General features: G+C 39.6%; 1 protein-coding gene across 2 annotated transcripts in view; it reads right to left on the bottom strand.

The window, feature by feature from the left end:
• Positions 1-5,376: 5,376 nt before the first annotated feature.
• The window catches only part of Galnt5 (polypeptide N-acetylgalactosaminyltransferase 5), a 38,517-nt gene continuing 22,942 nt past the window's right edge, over positions 5,377-20,951 (bottom strand). For both annotated transcript variants that reach the window (XM_021156268.1, XM_021156269.1), the window contains 7 exons: positions 19,299-19,434; positions 18,623-18,742; positions 17,862-17,979; positions 15,846-16,169; positions 11,846-11,926; positions 8,669-8,830; positions 5,377-5,566 (listed from right to left, as the gene is read on the bottom strand). In XM_021156268.1, the coding sequence (XP_021011927.1) occupies positions 5,426-5,566; positions 8,669-8,830; positions 11,846-11,926; positions 15,846-16,169; positions 17,862-17,979; positions 18,623-18,742; positions 19,299-19,434 (1,082 nt within the window). In that variant the 3' untranslated portion in view covers positions 5,377-5,425. The remainder of the gene's footprint in view (positions 5,567-8,668; positions 8,831-11,845; positions 11,927-15,845; positions 16,170-17,861; positions 17,980-18,622; positions 18,743-19,298; positions 19,435-20,951) is intronic.

The following is a 20,951-nucleotide window of genomic DNA, read 5'->3' as shown; positions in this document are numbered from 1 at the left end:
AGAGAGAGAGAGAGAGAGAGAGAGAGAGAGAGAGAGTGAGTAGTGGGCACCAGAAGTCAAACAAACTGGTAACAACTAGTATCTTCTTCGCAGCTCAGGAGAATATTGAAAATGAAGTTTAAAAGTAATTTTGATTATTTTTCCCTATAAATTTAAAGTTGTGAATTTGACTCCTTTTCTGTAATAACCTCAGTTGGTCAGAAGCAAAAGAGGTGGCTATTTAGAATACAGTAAACTCAAATACTTCTTCTATGAACTTGTTGTGTGTTCCCATTAACAAACTTAATCAATAGCAAAACCATTTCCTTGATTGTCTCTTGCCCCCTCTCCTTTTCTCTCCTTAATGACCAGTTCTTACAGTTAGTATGTATAAAGTAAGAATCCTACACACTCCACAAATGTAATTTTATGTGATGTTCAATAATGGAGACACTGTGGGCACAGCAAATCCACAGGAAATTCTGCAGAGGATCCTGAGGGAAACTCACTTGAGAGCGCAGAGAACCCCAGCTGTCTCTTGCCATTGCATGCTTCATTTAGGCTGTAAGAAGAGACCTAAGGATTTTATTCCTTCCCAATTTAAAGTATGGAATAGAAGCACATACACAATGCATGTCTACACACATGCATATATTCTCTCAAATGATGTCTTCAAATGGTCAGCTTCAACATCTAATACAAAGGCTTTATCTATGACCTTACAACCACTATTTTTGAACTGTCAAGTATCTATCAGTATAAATACATTTATTTACACTCATGTGATGATGATTGCCATTATTAGGAACTCCACATATTCAAAGTCAGCCTCTGTGTTGGAAAATGAGAATTTTCATTCTGTTTCTCCAAGAGAGGACTCACAAAAACTTGTACAGGGATCCTGATGGAGACAGCCACTGTCATTTAACTCCGCAGATTAAAACAGTTATTAAATCTGATGATTTACTGTCTTTCATATGAAACACTATGCACCAAGCCTTAGAAAGGACTATAACACTTCATGTGGCTTATGCAAAACATCCATGGAATGAACATTTGTCAAAAAAGAAACATTATGCACACTAGCTTTGGTTAGCATTTCCTCTTCATCTAGGTAGTTGGCTTGCAACAATTAACGAATACCCTGTGCAGCTGTTGTAAAATCGCTCTGACACACTCTGTAAAGCAAGTTGAAGTTAAAAGCTGTTCTTTGTGTTTTAAATTGAAGGGCTCCTGAAATATTATTTCCCATCCCTGTTAAAAAATGAACCATTTGCCACGTTTGCTTAAAGGCTGGAAGGGAGGCTGGTCCTGTGGTTCATGGAGTAGCAGCCCTCTACATTTCTGTTGGCCAGTTTGGTCCGGGAGACAGAAAGTCGAAAGTTCTACATCATATCAAGGCTGCACATCAATCATTACAAATCCTATGAGGGTTGTCACAGACATCTACACTTCAGCTGCTCAATTAGAGAGGCCCAACGTTGACTTTCTGCCTATGAAACATTCATGAGAGACCATAACAGTTTTTACCCAAACTCATTTCCTTATCTTTAAAGCAGTAATCTGTAATCCAGGGTCTTACCTGAGCTCACCTACATTGATAACCCTATTACTTTAAAACAAAATGACTGAGGCATGCTCTAGTGGAAATACTTTGGGGAACATCAGATAGAATGGACACTGGGTTTGTCTATTATTGCTGGGATGATCGTATCCTTGCTTGGTGTAAGGGAGGGACAGACACCATCTTCATCACGTGGAGGGAAGAAAGATGTACACAAGCCAATAAGATGAGCATGCACAAAACCTAGGAGAGTGTAAGCATTCCATGATAATTATTCTCTCTTTTTCTTTTCTTTCTTATAGTTTTGTGAGTTTTATACATGTTATTAAGGTCATTGTAGGAGATGTGACTTCTTGGCTGTGTTCAACATAAATGGAGAAGTATTTAAGAACAAGAAGTATTAAACAACAAGGTGGTGTTGCCTGGCTTGTCTCAACCTCATTATCTTGCCTAAGAGCTCCTTGAAAATCATTGTAAGCCATTCATGAAATCAGGACAGGCTGGGAATGCTGGAGTCTTAGCCACTGTAAGTGATGTCCATGACCCTATTTTATCCTTAAGCCAACACTAGAGAGAAGGTTTTCTGACATCTACAAGCATGCTTCCAATGTAATATGGGGGAAGCTAATGATGCATTGCGATCATGGCACAGGGTGGTTTTGCAGTCCTCTGAATGACAGATAATTGAATGTCAGCAAGCAGAACTGAGAAAATTTGATGCTCGTGATAAAACAGCACTGTAGCAACAACAGCTGTGTCATCCCACGGGAAAGGAGGGGGGAGCTCTGCATAAGTGTTGAAAAGAGAAAGCTGCTGTGTATGCTGAAGGGTGAGGAAGTACTTCCAGTGTTCAGGAAGTCGGTATTTTGATCAAATTAGTTCTGTCAAATATTAGCAAGGCTACTCTGTGTTCAAGTTGACAAGACATGTCAGCATGTTTCTTAGAAACGGCAATAACCTAAGCCAAGTCAAGGAAATGTGAAGCCCCATTCTCCTACCAAAGAATTTTCTTGGACCACAAAGTGTGCCATCAAAGGTTAGTCATTATATGTAAAAGATGCTGTAGTAGAATTTTAAAACTCCTTCTGGTCTTCAAAAAACAAATTTGGGGGACAGTGCTTATTAAAAATGTTGGGGTATCAAGTTTCTACAGGATTAGGCATATCCTCTCCCACTGAGTCCAGACAAGGCAGTCCTCTGGTCATATGTGCTGGGACCTCAGACTAGCCTGTGTATGCTTTTGGTAGTGGCTTAATCCAAGGAGGAGGGATGGCCCAGGGGGTACGTTCTCAGAGGCAAAGGGGAGGATGGGAGGAAGAACTCTGTGAGGGTGACCGGGAGGCAAGAACATTTGGGATGCAAATACATAAAATGATTCATTAATAATAATTTTTAAAATGTTGGCAGTAGATTTGAGAATCAGAACACTGGCAAGAATTGTCATTGGGTTTTATCTATTGTTGGTGAGGTGGTCATATCCTTCCTTAGTTGTAAGGAAGAGATAGATATTCTCCTTATCATATGGAGGAAAGAAAGATGTATACAAGCTAATAAGATGAGCACACACAAGCACAGAGGGTGTAAGCACCCAATGAAAATTAGTTTATCTCCCTCTATTTCCCTCATTTCTTGTAGTTTTGTGAGTTTTATAGAAGTTGTATAAGCCTTCTTTCAAGACTAGGTCCACAGAGACTCCTAAGTCATGACAAATTCTTTGCATCTTTGGGTAGTAAGCAAGACAATGTATGATAGAAAATTTGGTACAATTTTACCCCCAAACAGATATATAATGCTACAAATAAAGCCTTTATTCTATAGACAGTCCTCAGAGGTAGCTTTATATAACAAATATGTCAAGATACAATTAGTGCATAGAGCGGAGGCTACAGAAAGTTCTCTTGTGGGAAAACAAAAACAACAACAACAACAAAACAATTTACTTTCTTCACATCCAAGGGTGGATATAGCCAAAGCATGGCTCATCTTTTGCTAAAAAGATTTTTCCTTGAGGAAACTGTTCTTTGGATAAAATACATGCTCTGCAGACCAATGAGCAGAGGCACAGTCAAGGTGTCTCAGTCACATGAAAGTGACTGAGTGACATGAACAGACATTTTGTACTGTCTGGTCACCAACTCAGTCTATTGTCAAGGACTTGTGGCTTTTCTCTCTTCATATGGCTGTTTTGGTAAGAATTACCTCATTTTGAAATTATTCTCTTATCATCAGTTCCTGGAATGAGAAATCTTAAATATGCTGTGTATGCTGTAATGGTAAAGGAAAAATATTTCCTTTCTCATTATTCACAGAGAGTCATGCTTGTTTATAATTAATTGGAAGATCAAATGTCAATTTGGAAACTAGACCAAAAATGCTCAGTTTTCCGGTGAACAAAGACTTAAATCCATCATCAGGCACAAGCAGGCAAGGCCATGCCGCAAGGCTCAGCTTCAGGAGGGAAGTTGGTTTATGTTCTTTGGATGTCCTCTACGGGCATCGGTGTACCATGGCTCATGGTACAAACAATAGAGAGATTCACACCAGAGATCTGAATTCTTACCCTGTTCTTTACAACCAGCCTGTGAGAGTTATCAGATAGGTAATCTGTCGACTCACACCTATTTTCTTAACAAAAGGGTTGCAGCAGACCCTGGTCTCTAAGTGTTCTTCAGCAATACCTAAGGATTGGTGTACTTAACATGAGAATCAGTTCAGATATGCAAACATCCAGCTTCCCACAGCTGGCCTGTGCCATCCTCAGGTCCATGTAAGTAAGGGTTTTGCTCTATCTTTCCCCATCAGAAGCACTTTTATCCCCTGTCTTCTTCTGCCAGGTCTGGGACAAGCCTTCATCCATCTCCAACCCTCAAAGTTGCTTATATCATCTCCTCCTTTTAAACCTGCATCTGCTTTGGCATGGTTTAGAATCTATTTCTCAGAATACTTCATCCAAGTGACTATTGATAAATCTAAAGTAGTATTTTTATTGTCTTCATATTTTAAGTTCTTTCCTACTATTCAGAATCATTTCTGATTTAATTATATCAACTTCTCTCATTTAACTCTGTGGGAATGTTCAATGGTTAAACACGGTTTTTTGTTTTTGTTTTTGCTTTTGTTTTTGTTTTTTGCTAATACAGCATGTTGGGATTCAATCGCTTCTCCTTCTTTACCTGAAGAAAAGAAAAATCTAATAGATTACTTCTATGATCAGGTTTTAAAAAATGTAGCATTATTAAAGAGCAAAAAGTGAACTGAAACAATACATAGAATGAAGTGCATTAAGGCTTCCTCCTTTTCAATTAAATCCCTGCTCCCCATAGCTTAAGATTAAGAAGAAAACTCCCTGGTCATCCAGATCAACACCTCCATTGGGAGGGGTCATGGAGAACTGATGTGACTGCTACACTCTGCTGGGTAAACATTGAAGATATTTCAACAAGGTGATGTCTCTGCAGCTAGCTAGGCCTCCCAGGTGTGGGAATCCAAGCAGATGAATTTGATGAAATCAGAACATGGTTGGGTTTAGCTCTGCTCATGGGCTGTGACAGCAGTCATGGGCATGACATCATTACATGCTTTTCATTCTGGTTACCTGTGAGAGTCTGTGAGGAAGGCTTGGGCTATGCACTTCAGCACAAGGCGGGATACAGACACTCCCAAAGGCCACCCAGAGCTGAAGAGCAGCAGCCCAGTGGCAGCTTGGTTCCCTGAGTTATTGTCTGGTGATTCAAATGTGGTCATTTTCAAAAGCCTTCTATTCAAACGCTATTAAAATGGAAAATTTAAGCTACTATGGAGAGAAATTCAAATTGGATTTGTCAGCAAATTTGGTGTTATTTTCACAGAACCTAGTGGTTTAACTTGATAAATTATTTTTCTTTAGACTTCGTAGTATTTTTCAAATTTCCACTTTTGTTGCAGTTCCATTGGGTTACAAGCAGCCAGTTTCAGGGTCTTCTGAGAGAGATTCCCTTCCATACATAATAACTGCTGATAGTTTTCAAAAACAATGTGATCCACCTGAAGAGAAAGAGGAGATGGGAATGAACTACAGACTAAACTTGACAACAGAGATATGAAGATCTAATAAGCAAATTCTATTTTCATTCCCCCAGGAACTCTTCTGAATTAAATTAGCGATATGAGCACAAGCTTTGGAAGATATCAAATTTGTCTCTGTCTCAAGCTAAGTGATCTAACTTCTCTGCACTGAAATGTTTCCATTCATCAGGAAGCAAATGGTTATATGGTTGGTAACTACATTATTTAAAGGGGAAAAAATCTGTTTGTTACTTAGTCTATTGTGTGGCTACTTCACTGATGGTGGCAAACAAAAAAAAATCATGTAGTATGACAGAGAGCAAGCTTGTTAATTTATTAATCCAGCTCATGTCATAGAATGTTCACTTGTATTGGCAAATGCTAGAAACGACACATTTTGTTTGTGGGCTTATCATATGATAATATAGAATGCCAAATGTCCAGTGCACAGATTTAGTTAGAAAAAGACAAGGGTATTCCTGATAACCTTAATATTACTGAATATTTATTAAAAGTGAGAGATAATCTACCTAGGATCAACTATGGTTTTGCAGTTTTTAACTTGTAAATCTCAACTTTCCATAAATATGACCATGATAATTTTAGTTATGAATAAATTAGTTTAATATAATTTAATAAGTTAGTTAAATATAGTTTAATGTAATATAATAATATAATTAAATTTTATACCCAGAAAGGGAATGCTTTTATGCTAAAACATTTTAAATGTATTTCCATAAAATACTGTAACTTTGACAAAACCTTGGAACCATGATGCTTGCATACATATAAGGTTGTGCAAAGTAGGTGGCCTTGAAGCAAATCATTCAACACTCTCTAGACAGTGTTCTGTGGCAAAGGACAGAGGTGACTGAATACTTCATCCCCATCAAAAGATACAGAAGGATCAGTGATAGGGAGGACTTCTATGCTCCAAATCTGGCTCTCGAGTGAGGGGCAAAGTCCAGAGCATCATGGGAGGACTGTCTGAGGAGCATTTAAAAATACAAATTTAGAAGTCTGTAATTTTAACTAGTCATTGCTATCTAGAGTCAAACTCTGAAAAGAAGGAGGTTTTTGTTATCCATAGTCCTTCTCCATTTCTCTTCTTCTTTAAGGCTTACATAACTTAGGGACTGCTCTAGCTATGTCTTGAATGCTATCCCCAAGGCTGAAGAGTTAAAGACCTGGTCCCCAGGGTAGAATTATTGGAAGATGGTAAAGTATTTGAGAGATGAGGTTTCTTGGCAGATCCTCAGGTAAAAACCAACAAGGCTAACCTAAGATGAACTCAGACCTCTAAAACAGAGCTGGTTCGCTCTCTCCCATTTAATTATGTAAGGTATTTTTCTAAAATGGTAGCAAGGGGCTTAAGAGAATTTGTTTGATAATTGTCAAAAGAAAAAAAGAAAAAGGAGAGACAGACACAAAGAGAGAGGGGGGAGAGGGAGTGAGGAAAGGAAAGAGGGAGGGAGAGAGGGAGACTTACTCTTACATATTACCACACTGTAAATCCTGTCCAACATTCACTGTGCACACAAAGAATGTTTTGATTCCCACTGTCCCCCTTTCCTTCTGGCCCCTTTGTTTCCTCCTTCAGTTCGGGATGTTAAGGAAGTAGGAGGTGGGATGTAATTTAGTTGACAGATATTCATGACATTTTCTCAAACATGTGAAAGATAAAAATAGAGGTTTCTCTATTTGGTACTATTAACTGAAAATAATCAGAATCATATATATATATATATCATATATATATGACATATATGGATATGTGTGTGTGTGTGTGTGTGTGTGTGTGGAGAATGAGTAGATTGGCCCTAAACTAGGAACAAAAAAGAATGTCTGAATATGTCATCAAAAGAAGGACACCCTAACAAATGGGGCACCCCCAAAATAAATAAAGTTTTTATTGGGGCCAATTCTGGGCAGAATCATGATTTCTATATTGCCTGGTGACTTTTCATTTCTGTTGCTTAGGTAAAATACCAATAAGAACAACTTATGGGACAACAGTTTATTTCAGCTCACAGTTCAAGATGACATCCCACAATGAGTGGGTAGTTTCCCAGGAGTTTTCTAGAGTCAAACCTAGTTTGACAGGAGTTTTGTGAGACTAGTCACATTTCATGAAAAGAGAGTAGGAAGTCAATGTTATATATTCCTCAGCTCTCTTTCCTTCACATAGCCCTTCCTCTCACTCAAGAGGAAGCTAGGTCTTCCCACCCCAATTAACATAATCAAGACAGTCTCTCCCTAGGCATGCTCAGGAGCTAACTGTAACCACAACACCAGTGCCTGGAAGATAGTAGGTGGCTGCATGCTAGTGAGATGACAGAAATTTGAGAAGACAGTCTTGAGACTATTCCTACCATTTTGAAATTCCTAGACAAATCGTATGACCACAAGTTTGCTTCAAACAGGACTAGGAGAAACTGAATGGACTTTGAGATTGAATGCAGCAGCACTGGGGTAGCTTGTTAAGAAGATGCAAACATTCTCAGCAAGGTGATGTGTTATCACCAAATGCAAAGCTGGCAAGAGGCGCACAGTCACCCTCCCTTAGTCTGTACCTGCAGTGCCTGGAGAGTCTTATCTGTGGACCCACATGGAGTTAGAGAAATGACCCCTTTCCTGGAATGAGGGCAGAAAGGGGAACTGGAATCATTATAGACAGCAACATTTGTAGGAAGCATACAGCGTCTTGCTTTTTCCATGTGTTCTACCTCTAGACTCTTCCCATAACCAATGGGAATAAGTTTCAGCAATACGCATGACATTGTTGTTTATTTAAATGAATGCTAGAAATGAGGATGATGGTACCAGTATAGCAGAAAGAAATGGGTGCTTTTAATTTAAACCACTGAGTTGAAAGAAATTTTGAAAAGAGAGCAAACAAAATTCAATTAAATTAAAATGGGGCAACAATGGCCTTTATACCCTTGAGTGAAACTTCACACTATCTCTATTGTTACAGAAGGCATTTAAGGCTTCAGAATGGGGAAGTTGATAATGAGAGTTTTATGTCCCCTTTGACTGAAAGTTGACTTTGTAGTAAAGGATGGCACAGGTTTTGCTTACCAGTTCTGGATGGAAGGCAGATGCTGATTTGTGCAGCCATTTAAGCCTGTTGTTTCTGTTGTCACAATGGTACAGTGTCAGGGATCCTTTTTCAGGGATGGGTGCCACACACCACTCTCCATGCTTAATAAGTCTTACCCAGGTATAATTAAATTGTTGAAGCTGTAGGGAATGGGAACAGGACAGGCCACTCAGTAAGCAGGCAGAGGGAGGGGAAGTTGCCAAACCTTTTATCAGCAATAGGTGAGACCATGCGAACTCTGATCCAATGAGGTATATGCATTATTCTATCTGCCCACTGTCATATTTTTCACTGTTATGTTGAAGAGGAAGACGATCACTGTGGGTTTCAGTAATGATTTTCATGGGTCTAGCATACAGTATGCTCTCAATAAATATTACCGGAAGCGGCGTATGTTGTTAGTGCACTAAGTATATCTCTGAATATGGATGTTATTTCCAGTGTTTTGAGTTACAGGCAATCTGGGTGCTAAGTATTGGAATGTGTAAATCACCATGCAGTTAAGATCCCTATCCATCAGTGGCTTTATGTGGATCAAAGTCCAGTCTTAGATTTCTTCAGTGGAAATTACCGTACCTTCTTCTTTCAGATTCTTACTTGGACTCAGATTGACTTATTCTGATGGATGGAAAGTTATTGAAATCTGTCCTTGCTACCATGTAACATCTCCCAATTCATAGGATCAGCTCCTAGGGTAAGTTCAGACTGGAGGAGTTGACAGGGTCTGAAATAAGTATCACTTCAGGTAATTCAATAGTGTTTTCAATCCTTAAAAATAATTTGACAGTGATTTGAAAATAATTTAAGGTTGGTTGATTCATTTATCCTAAAGCTCTGGTCCTTGTGAAATTTGCCATGGAGGGGGTGGGGGCAGGGAAGTCCAGGACAGAAAAAGCATTGCAATGCTTTTCCTCTATGAATCATCTCTAATGTAGCTGGAGGATCTTTTATCTGCAGTATTAAACATTGAACCAAGGACTTTACACATTTGAGAGGCAAATGTCCTATCACTGTGCTACATGTCCTATGCTTTTTGTACAATTTATTCTGAAACAAAGCTTACCATGTAAGCCACGATAGCCTTGCATTTGTTATGTAGTCTGAGAAAGGCCTAAAGTCATTATTTTCTTGACTCAACCTTTCTAACAACTGGAATTGTAGGCCTGGGTCACTATGACTGGCTTCAGGTTAATGCCTAATTTAGACTATAAGGCTATATTAAAGAAAAGGTAGCACGTCTTGCCACTCAAAAATAGTTCCTGAATCTTGTCACCCAGACGCTAGTGAGAAATGCTGGAACTCAGTCCCATTATGGACCCTGTAAGTCAGTCTCACCTAACAAACTCCCAAGGTGATTTGGGTGGGTATCAGTGTCTGAGAAGCATGGCAACAGACTAGGAGGTTATATAGTTACTAAGATAAGCTGAACATTACCGTAGGAAGAGTTTAAAAGTAAAAGTCTAAGAAGACTCGAAGTTAAAGTAAGGGACAGGAGTTGAGGGTGAAGCTAAGTATTTCATCTTTTTTGAGTTGTTTTAGATGAACATAAATCCAATATTAAACCTTATCAATTCTGACCCAATCAAACTAAATTCCTCTACATTCCTGTCCTTTTTTATTATTCAAACAAGCCACTGGCAAGAGAAGCTCAAAAGGTTCAAGAGGGCCAAAGTGTGATGGAGTTTTCTGGTAGGAGGTGGCTCTATTATTCATACTTTGGTCCCCCTTCCCAACTCATTGGAATTCAGGAACAGAAGTTGGGTTTTCAGTGAAATACTGATTTTACAGGTATGCTAAGTTCCTACGGTGATCATTTTAAAGGAGTAAATTATTGAATATTTTAATAAAGTTTAGACTAATTCTGTAGTTGGTTTTTCTATAGTTTATGATTTTCTCCACTGTGAATTGCTAATAAGCAAAAAAGTTACTTCTTTGAGTTTATTCTTCAAACTTATCATCTTCTCTCTTTCCTAATTATGAAAATGTTTCCTTGGCTTCCGGTTTACGACCCACAGAAGATTTATACTGACAGACATGCGTTCTATTCTAAGGGCAACTTGGGAATAAGATGTAGCGATGGGATGTGCTTGAAAATATAAGCCACAATGCTGAAATCAAGACAAAGAAATAAGTCAGCAAGCCAAGGGCATCATTGTGAAAGGATCTGTCTACCAAACTGTGATCCGCAATCTGGGGGGAATGGTTTGTACACATGAATCAGTGTTCCCAGGAATCCGATTTAGCATCCAAAGCAGATACCATTCTCGACTGGGATGCAGGTGCTGGAGAGGGCAGGGTAATCACTTGGAGCTTGCCTACAGCACAGCAGGAGTAGTCTTTCTCTGTTTTTCTTGTCCCCACACCCTCTTCCATTCACTGTGCTCTGATTTTTGTGGTTATTTTATTGAAAGATTATTTTTTTTAATCAAGGATCGTAGTTTATGGGATGTCTCCTTTAAAATTCAGAAGAAGGAGAAAAGTTGGGGAGAGGAATGGAATCAGAAAATAAAGCTGACTCCTCAGGATATCAGCTCAGAAACATGGTTTCTATATTATCTGTTGATAAACGTTTAAATTTGTTATTCTAGTTGTATGTATGCATGTACATATGTGACACATGGGCATGCATGTCACAGCTGGTTTGTGGAGGTCAGAAGAGTGGTGTGGAATTGATTGTACATATTCATGTGGGTCTCAGGGATTGATCTCACATTCTATAGCAAGCCCCTTTACCCACTGAGCCATTGTGCCAGCTGTATTTTGGGCATTTTCGTCTTTATCACTACATCCAACATCTACAGAGTACCCACTATTCGATAGTGCTTATCAGTCCCTGTGAGTAGCCAATTCATTTCAGATAGGCACTATCTTTGCTGCCTCTTACAAAAAAAGTTTAAGACTTTGTATATGTTGAGCTAGTCTTGCATGGATAAAAGCCAAGAATAAATCCATTACAGAGCAAGGACTTCAACAACTTTTTCTGTTACTGATTCTCTGTTGAGTGGCACTTCCTTATACCAGACTATTGATTCCACTGGCATTGAGAAATCTATGGATTTCTCCTTGATGGAGATCAATTGTCATGTGAGCAACAAGCATGCTTAATCACTATTCATGGCCACTACAAAGAGACAGAGAACCCAGGCTGAGCCTACCTGGTTGCTCCCATCGCAGTCCTCGAGGGTGACTGTGATATTTTCAATGGAAACACACTTGCCCAAGGCCATATTAATAAGCTATGAAGCAAAATACAAAATGAGCATTAAGGACTGACATATCTTAATGTACAATGAAACATTCAGAAACATTTAGAAAATACAATGTAGAAGATCATAAGGTTAAAAGATGATTGATAGATTAGCAAAAGTCTGCACTATATGATTTTCTTGGTCACTTCTCTAAAAGAGACACAATGTCACTCTGTCACAGCACAGCCGTCAGTTTAAGCCTGTGATTCAGTCACAGGGGCAATGGACATTAGCTAGTCATTAACTCTTTGCTGGAATGCTGAATGGAAGTGAGCAAAAGTTGGAGTAGACAGTAAGGGTTTGGGAGGGGGGGTTGAATTGATCTCAATGCATATTTTAATAGTCAGTGTCCACACCTTCCATTTCAAGCCAAGAGTTAGAGGCTGTGTTCCTTGGCTGACCCCTTCAAATTATCTGATCACTTAGGTACTGGATCATAGATAAATTGAGTCCTTCAGAGAACAGCAGATTCCAGCTCATTCCCTGGCAGACTCTTTCTAATGACTCAGTCAAGCTACGACTCATTATAGGAAAGTCACGAAAGCTAAAACAGAGCCAAACATGAGGGCCCTTTCTGGCAGACTGGAGTTTTTAATGGATTTACAGGGTCAAATATGGAGGAAGCTTTCTCTCGGTTGCCATTTAATGCAGACAAGTTTGATTCCTTTGACATGCTGGGCAGCACTAACAAGATGGTAGGTTAATGATGCAATTTAGGTTTTTCAATTTACCAGAGGTATAGAGGAGGAATTAGATGTATTCCATGAAAGGCGGAGAAGCTTGGGAGATAGTGAGCCCATTTGTGTCCTTTCTGGGGTGCTACAGTAATAGAGGCCATGTTGGCTGCAGGATCATTAGATTTTATAGAGTGGGTTGGTTTGCACTTGCAAATGCATAGCTTAGCTTGAAGGGTAAGTAGGGAGTTGTTTGTGGGGTCAGAAATGCAGAGAGAAGCCCGAGAAGGATTACTGCAATGTTGGTAAGTAGGAAGACTGTTCCCACAGAAACATATGGGAATGGGTGTGGGCATGTGGGGTGTGTGAGGTGATGAGCAAGTCAGAGCTGGGACTGAGCTGTTTCCACACAAAGACCACCTGGTCTGCCAGTGGGTTTTAGGAAAAAAAGCCTGATCTACTAGCATAGGGAGAAAACATGGAAGCTAGATTCTCTCTAGGAATCTGAAACCTCACATTGATCTTTGGCTTTGAAATAAAAATGTGATCTACCTGCTAGGGCTAGGAACCCTCACCAACCTTCAAGGGATATAAACAAACATTGGCAGTTTTAATGGTTGGCATTTCTATCGTGTCTGACACAGGGGAACACAAAGTGTTTCTAGGAGGATAGATCTCCATTAAAAACAAAATCTTCAAAATGTTCCATTCACAGTTTAAAATGTCAAATGCACACACATCCACCATCAGCAGGTCTGAGCAGGGGGCAGCGTGAAGGATCAAGCAATGGCACTCCAAGTTCAGGGAGCACAAGGCACAGAACAATTCTGCAGTTCAAAGAAGAAAATTAAAACCCTAATTGTTCTTTGGATCCTAGTAGAGAACTAAGTTTCATGTCCTCATGGCTCATTCAGAAATCCTATCACAAAATAAAGTTTGGAAAACGCTAAGCAAGTTGCCTATCCTAGGACTTCTCAGATTCTTCCAGGACACAGGTTCCAGCTCAGGACACTGTTTCCTTTCCCAGATGTACTTGACTCCAGACCCCACAGCTAGCATTACCCAGAATATGGTTTGGAGAGGCTTAGATTACGTAGTTTTGTTGTTGCTATTGTTTTGCTTTGATTTCAAACTGTTCCTTCCTACAGGCCTTGGAAGACACTGGAGGCTGAGGGAAAAATATCTCCTCCCAGATCCTTCAATGCAAACTATTTCAAGTTAAAAAAAAATCAAGCACAGAGTAGATTTTATACTTTCTGTGTTGAATGGTTTCATTTTCCCAATGTCAAAGGTGGAGATTTCTGACACTTATTTACTAATTGTTAAACTTTAGGATTAGGCTGTTTGCTAACAACTTACTGTAATAAAAAAACAGTGACGATGAGCTGTTTATTGATTTAAAATATTATTGACTTTATGAAAAATTACAATAAAAATAACATTGACTGGGCATAAAATTCAAGGTGTACAGGCTGAATGTTTGGAAAAAAATGTGAGTCAAGAAACAAACAGATTTTAATTTTTTTGCAACTTTTTCCTGATTGTTGTTCGATATTCATTGGAAAAAAAAAACCTCAAAATTTTAAAATTGAAATAACACGATTGTTAGAAGAAAGCGAATGGCGTCTTCATTAATATTTGTGTGCTTGAGGCAGAAAAGAGAACAGAAGTACAAAAAAAAATAGAGCCTGGTGATATCTGGCGAAATGGATACACAGCATTTTCATACATTAGGGTACAGGCATCTGATTTTTTGTTGAGGAGGAGAGCTTTTCAAAGATCAGTGGCAACTTACAAAGGAATCCAAAGATAGTTTGATTGCACCCTCTTGTGGCTACCGTCAAGTAATGCTCCTGTTGAGATTCTCTGGAGAAATGTATTGAGCCTTTTGGTGGCCATGCTTGTTTGGAGGATGGGATGTAAACATGCAAGTGCCGTGTTTGATGTGGATAAGGCCAATCAGTCCTTCCTACTTACTTATCTAGAGAGGCTGATGTCTACTTTGACCTTCCCCAAATCCGGCTGTACTCTTGGGAGCTGTTCACAACACTTTGTTATAAATAAGCCAGGTTACATGTATTTATTGGTTAAATTATATAAAATCAGAACAAATATTCAGAATGCTCTCCTGTTTTTACTACTCTCTCTGGATTTCTATAGTAGGGACAACAGCATCATTTTTTTTTATCAAGTCTTTGTTATTAGGAGATTTGACAGGCTGGGAGAGTGGCTGGTTTATACCTTTATTTCCTAGGAAGAGCCCTCTGCCAGTGTTCTACTGACAGGCAAGTTAGAGATCTTCCTGAACATGGAGGTGGGGCTATGAGTGAAAACATAAAAAAGTGAACTAAGAGACTAATCCACAAACATAAACATGAGCTCAAGTGGAAGACTGGCTTGTCACATGCCATCACAGGAAACTGCACTCGTGGGTGGACTCCAGGCTTTCTTGGCCCCAGGGTCTCAGCTTCTCCAAGTTTCCCTTTGCACTGTGCCCCATTCAAATCCTTTACCTCAGTTCACCCTTTGTGAAACTTCCTTTAGTGCCTTGACTATTTTTATTATTTTCAACCTCTCTACCAAAGTTTTTTAGAACCCAATTAAAGCCTGTAATTTCCCTGTATTTGAAGTTTGTATTCAACCCTGTTGAAGAAGGAAGGAAATATAGAAAGAAAATTACCCACAAGACTCTACATGAACTCTCACTTCTCTACCTAGGTTTTGCCATTTGTCCCCTGAAAGTCACATCCACCTCGCCATATCTTGATTGCCACAGCCTGTCCTGAGTTGTGTAGGAGTTGTATCTCCACATCTTGCTTTCTCGGAGCTGGTTGGACATTTTGTCACAGACCTGGCTTCTAATCTTCTGACAGGATTTCTTGACAGCATGCATTTATAAGGTATCAGCATCCCTGGCCCATTCCTTCATAAGAGCCATTGTATTCTGTATCCATACTTTGTTTTCTTATTATTCTTGTTCTCTATTCAGTGTCAAATTCCAAAGGAGGAGATGAAGCCTACATCCAGACATACTTCCTGGTCTCTTATGTATAGTAGAGGTATGTGATATTTAGTTATCAATCATCATGACATATGATAGATTTCCTCAGATATACCTCTCATCTATCTATACTCTCTCTTAGTATCATCTGTGCCTTCTGCTTAGAGTCATTCTTTTCTAAGCATGCTTAAAGGAGTTTCTGTTGTTTTAGCAAATGGCCTTGTTAACTTACCACACCACTAGCTCTCACAACGGGTGCCTTCAAGTCAGGAAAGACATTGTCCAAGTACCACTTGAAACTTTTGCATTTCAGCTTCTTCCGCAACTCCCTTTGCTGGGTAAGGTTGCCCACATCCAGCCCTTGGTCAATGAGATGATCCCCATGGCCATAGAAGAGTTCCCTGTAGTCATCAAGCCAAACCTCAGCAACCCGCACCAGGTTCCGTTCCACTGTCTTCATACGGTCTTTGGGGAAGGAATATGGATTGTCATTTCTGAATATGTGGCCCACTCTGGAACAGGGGATGATCTCAATTTCACCACCACACATCCAGACCTGAGAATGAGTCAGTTAAAAGTACCGATTATCAAGTGGTGGTTCACAAATCACAGGCCACTAACAATGCTATGGAACTATCTGGAGACACTCTCTCAGCCTGCTAAGTAGGACTTGCAACGTAGAAAAGCATTTTCACAAAAGAAAGGAAAAAATCCAGCAGGCTTATTTAATTTTGTATATGGTAGACTGCTTTCTGGTCCATGAAACCTATTTCCCTTTCCTAATCATCTATGCAAATTTTTCTTTATCTCTTTTCTAAAGAACTCTTTATAGAACCCCAATATGTGCTCTTGTTTGGATTGAATCAGGAAATGGTTATTGCTCTATTTTATAAAAAGAGAGACCGGAGATATGTTTGGTGGAGGCTCTGTAATGTGTGTGTGGGGAAGGGGTGGCCTCTGTGGGCCCATGCTGAGGCATTCCTTCCCTCGGAGGTACCAGTCACATGGAGGTATAGTATAGAATAGAGTTTTTGAGGGCATGGGAAGTAGAGTTGAGAGAAAGGCAGAAAGAGAAAGAAAGTAGAAGGGCAGAGGCTGTCCATGAGCACAAGGAGAGAGAGGGGGTAAGGGAATGGGGAAAGAGGGGGAACAGGAACAAGAGAAGAGAGCAAGAGCAAGAGAAAGAGGAGGGGGCAAGCAGCCCCTTTTATAGTGAGCCAGGCATACCTGGCTGTTGCCAGCTAACTGTGGGGCAGAGCCTAGACTAAATGCCAACAGTTATGGATATCTATCGGTTCACCTTCCCCTTCCTTGGGATACTTGTAGGCTCATGATAACCAATTCAAAAATTCTTGGTCAAGACATCCAAAGTTAAACCCATTTGAAGAGAGAATTCCCAGCCCTATATGGAAACTTCTGGTAGAGTTCTATTGTTCTTGCTAAGGTTTTCCTGGACACGAGCCAATGATGATGTAAGTCATTGCATACACAGCATCCAAAGATGCTGTAGCACAGACTTAGTTTGCTAGTGGCCTGCACTGGAGGGATTCTTTCTCATTTGTATTAATCAAGATTACTCATTGCAGATATTTCCACTGCCTCCAGTGTATTAGAGAGCTATTCCAAGAAAGCCACTGTATGTTACAGATGAATCCCAGAGTAATTTCTATTAAGTAGAAATCCCATAGCTTTTATGCAGGAAAAAGAAGTAATTCCCACAGGATTAGACATAGAAACACTGCTGTGAAATATTAATTCCAGGAAATTTACAACAGTGGTTGATTCTTCCAAGTTAAGTCTGGGAAATGAAATACTTGATCCATAGGACCTGTACCACAGTGAAGTTCCTTCTCAGTGGCAGTCACAGATATGATTGGATTGGTAAAGTGAAGCCAATTGAGAATCATAAACGCCTTTGTGTGTGCCTCCATATGTGGTGATGCTTGTGTTTACATGTATGTGGAGTGTACAGGTAACAGAAGGTATCTTCCTCAATCTCTCTCCACTTTAATTTTTGAACAGTTTGTCCTACTGGATGGGGAACACGCTGATTCAGCAAGAGGAACTGTAGATACATAATGATCACTGCACTTGGCTTTCTACATGAGATTTGAACTCAGATCATCACGCTTGTGTGCCAATCTCTTTAGCAACTGAGTCATTTCCCCTGCCACTAGAATGGTGAACTTTAAAGTAATAATAATAATAATAATAATAATAATAATAATCAACAATTAGTAGTGGATACCTTGAATGATAGTTCCATATTTTCTCCTCCCCAAACATCAAGACCAGGGTCATAAGTTCCAAGTTCATAAAAGTAACTTTTGTCAATGGAAAATAATCCACCTGCCATGACTGGGCACCTACAACAAGAAACAATTGTGTTAAACCTTTATCCGATGGCAACTTAACTTCTAGAGTGGGTCCTCTGTGTGGCTATGTGGGAGTTTGGAGGTATTTCTGGATAGGTACAGGGAAGTCTTGGGATGGAGCCAGAAGTTTGGCTTAGTGAAGTGCTTCTGGTTCATGGGGATTAAGTCTGATTAGGGTTGAAAAAGACATGGGTGGAACTATGATTCTTATTTCACAATTATATGATTCAACCTCTGGGTCTTTTAATGGATTCAACCCCTAGGGTTTTTTTTATGGATTTCTCTGGGTCGAGGCGAAATTGGATACATTTGAAATTGAATTTGAGGGTCGGGTAGCAAACTATATTCTCAGGGAACTTTGCTTGCTTTGATAAAGTCTTGAATAGAGCTATAATTTTATTATTGGTATTTTTTGAGACAATATCTCACTACTATAGCCTAGACTATCCTTAAACTTGCCACTCTCCTGCTTCTGACTCCTAGTGATGAGATCATAGGTGTGTGCCATCATGCCTAATTGACTACTATAATTCTGCTGATTTTCAGAACAATAGAGTATAATTTTTAAAACTTATTTTCTGTCTTTACAGAAGGACTTAGGACAGTTGTCTAGTCTTCAGTTTCACATACTTACCTTATTATATCTGTTTCTTTAATTCCATTTTTTGCAACAACATCTGGAGGGATTGTTTTCCAGCCAAAGTTCATGGGCCAGGTGAAGACACCTCTTTGGAAGTTGTCCACTGTCATGTAACTAATTCAGAAAAAAAATCAAACAAATGAAATGTGCAAATGCAATTTTCAAGATTATTTGTGTCTCTGTTGACTTCACTAACACAGCTTTGTGACAAGTTTAGGTTCGGGAAAGTTGATGACACATATGATTCTGCATCATCACTTCTGGGAAGCTTATAGATATGATTCACACAGGTGGTTGGCTGGTAAGATCATTTCTTTCAACTTAAATTCATTTTTCAGTCTATAATGGCCATTTTAGAAGAAGAAACAACTTAGAAGAACATATAGACTTTCTGTAAAGTCTATATGGGTATGACTAGAAACTTGAGAAAAATAAATATTTGGGGGTTCAACTGACCAGCAAAGGGGATGAATATGATAGTGAGCAGTCGGGGTTATTAGAAGATAAATATTGGTGTATTGGCGTACTGAATTGATAGCTCCTGAACCCAAGATATTGATCATGTCTTTTCACTTCTTTGGGTAAGTAGGTCATGCTTAGGTTCTAACATCGCACATGTGAGAACCATCACTCTCTGTTACTCTCTGGAGTCAAGGTTTGGTAGTGTTACCTCATGTCCTTGTCATTTATGACTTCAATTACTGGACAGGCCACTTTCTTTCTATTTAAATAAACTCTTTCCAGAAGAGGTTCCAGCCAGCCCACATTACACTCCACATGAGAGTCTAGGAATGTCAGCACATCACCTGTAGAGTCAAAAAGAAATCATTGGAAAATTCAGTACAATATGGCAAGTGCATATTCTTCATCATTAAAGGTGTTAGGGATTGTTCAAGAGGCATGACTATAAACATGGGTGTTCTTTTTGCACTGAGTTCTTGGTTCTTAGAGGTTCATTTGTGTAATAATACAGAGTTCAGGGGTAGAGATTCTGTAGAATAAGCACGACTCATGATTAGAAACAACTGACAAGCTAGTGACAAGCTTGCTTCTCTGTTGCTGTAATAAACCATGGCTAAAGCATCTTGGGAAGAAAAGGGTTGATTTGATTTAAATGATGCAATCACCACCCACTATTGATGGAAGTGAAGGTTTGTTCAGCTTGTTTTCCTATACAACTTGGACTGGTGCCCAGGGGTGGCAGCATCCACAGTGGGATGGTTCCTCCCACATTGATCATTACTAAAAAAATAAAATAAAATAAAATGCTGTACGGACATGCCCACAGGCCAGTCTGAGAGACACTTCTTCATTTGAAGTTCCCTTCATTCTTATTATTGTTTTTACTGTCCACTCCAGGACCTGGCTGCTCAGTTAGCATGTCTTACCACGTCTTACCGTGTTTGAGCAAGTCATGCCATGAAGTGCCTCTGTTCTATCAGGTGGTCTTATGTATTTCCGACTACAAACTTGAAGCATAGACTATTTTAATTTCTACTTAGGAGATAAAGATTGGAGGAACAAATAGCTAGGGCAACGTTCCAAGGTAATTTACCTCGGGTGCCATGTAATAGTATGAAACAACTCATTACATAGCTCACGATGGGGATCCAAATCTGCATTCCCTCCCTACCTGGCCCAGATCCTACCTAGTTGATATTCTCATTCATCTGTTGCCAGGACCTGAGGGAAGGAGCACCTGCCTAAAACACATTTTGGAATTTTTATATTGCTTTATTTGGGGAAAAGGAGAATCTCCTACGCACGGATACCATTGCTCCACTTTCAGATATTTTATTTTAAAATAAAATCTCGGGATTGTGTTAGATAAGAAAGTAAGGAGTTCCATGCATTGCTGCCTCCAAGTAGTGTTTCTAATTGTGGTGGGACCATCACATGTGAGGCTATGCTGATGCAGAGAAACTGGGAGGCATGAGGAAATGTGGAGAGGGGTGAAGTACATACTGTGTTCTTTTTGCTTTACCCTACTGTATGCTTCTAAGATCTGCCTAATACTCACTCTTGACAAATGGCTAGTAGTCCTTACTATGTTTTTGATGACTAGTTTAAACTCAAATTCAGACTAACTTAACCCAATCTTGTTTTAACCTGGTTAAATAATGTTCTGGTTTCTAGAACTGTATACTGGTAATGCTGGCTTGTTTGGAGATGGGCTTTATGAAAAACAGCAACAATTATAAGAAGGAGGAGGAGGAGGAGGAGGAGGAGCAGAGGAGGAGGAAGAGGAGGAGGAAGAGGAGGAAGAGGAAGAGGAGGAGGAGGAAGAGGAAGAGGAGGAGGAGGAGGAGGAAGAGGAGGAGGA

Source organism: Mus caroli, chromosome 2, assembly GCF_900094665.2.
Source record: "Mus caroli chromosome 2, CAROLI_EIJ_v1.1, whole genome shotgun sequence".
NCBI classification, from domain to species: domain Eukaryota; kingdom Metazoa; phylum Chordata; class Mammalia; order Rodentia; family Muridae; genus Mus; species Mus caroli.
The sequence above is the reverse complement of the archived record's forward strand: the minus strand, read 5'-3'. Positions and strand labels throughout refer to the sequence as shown.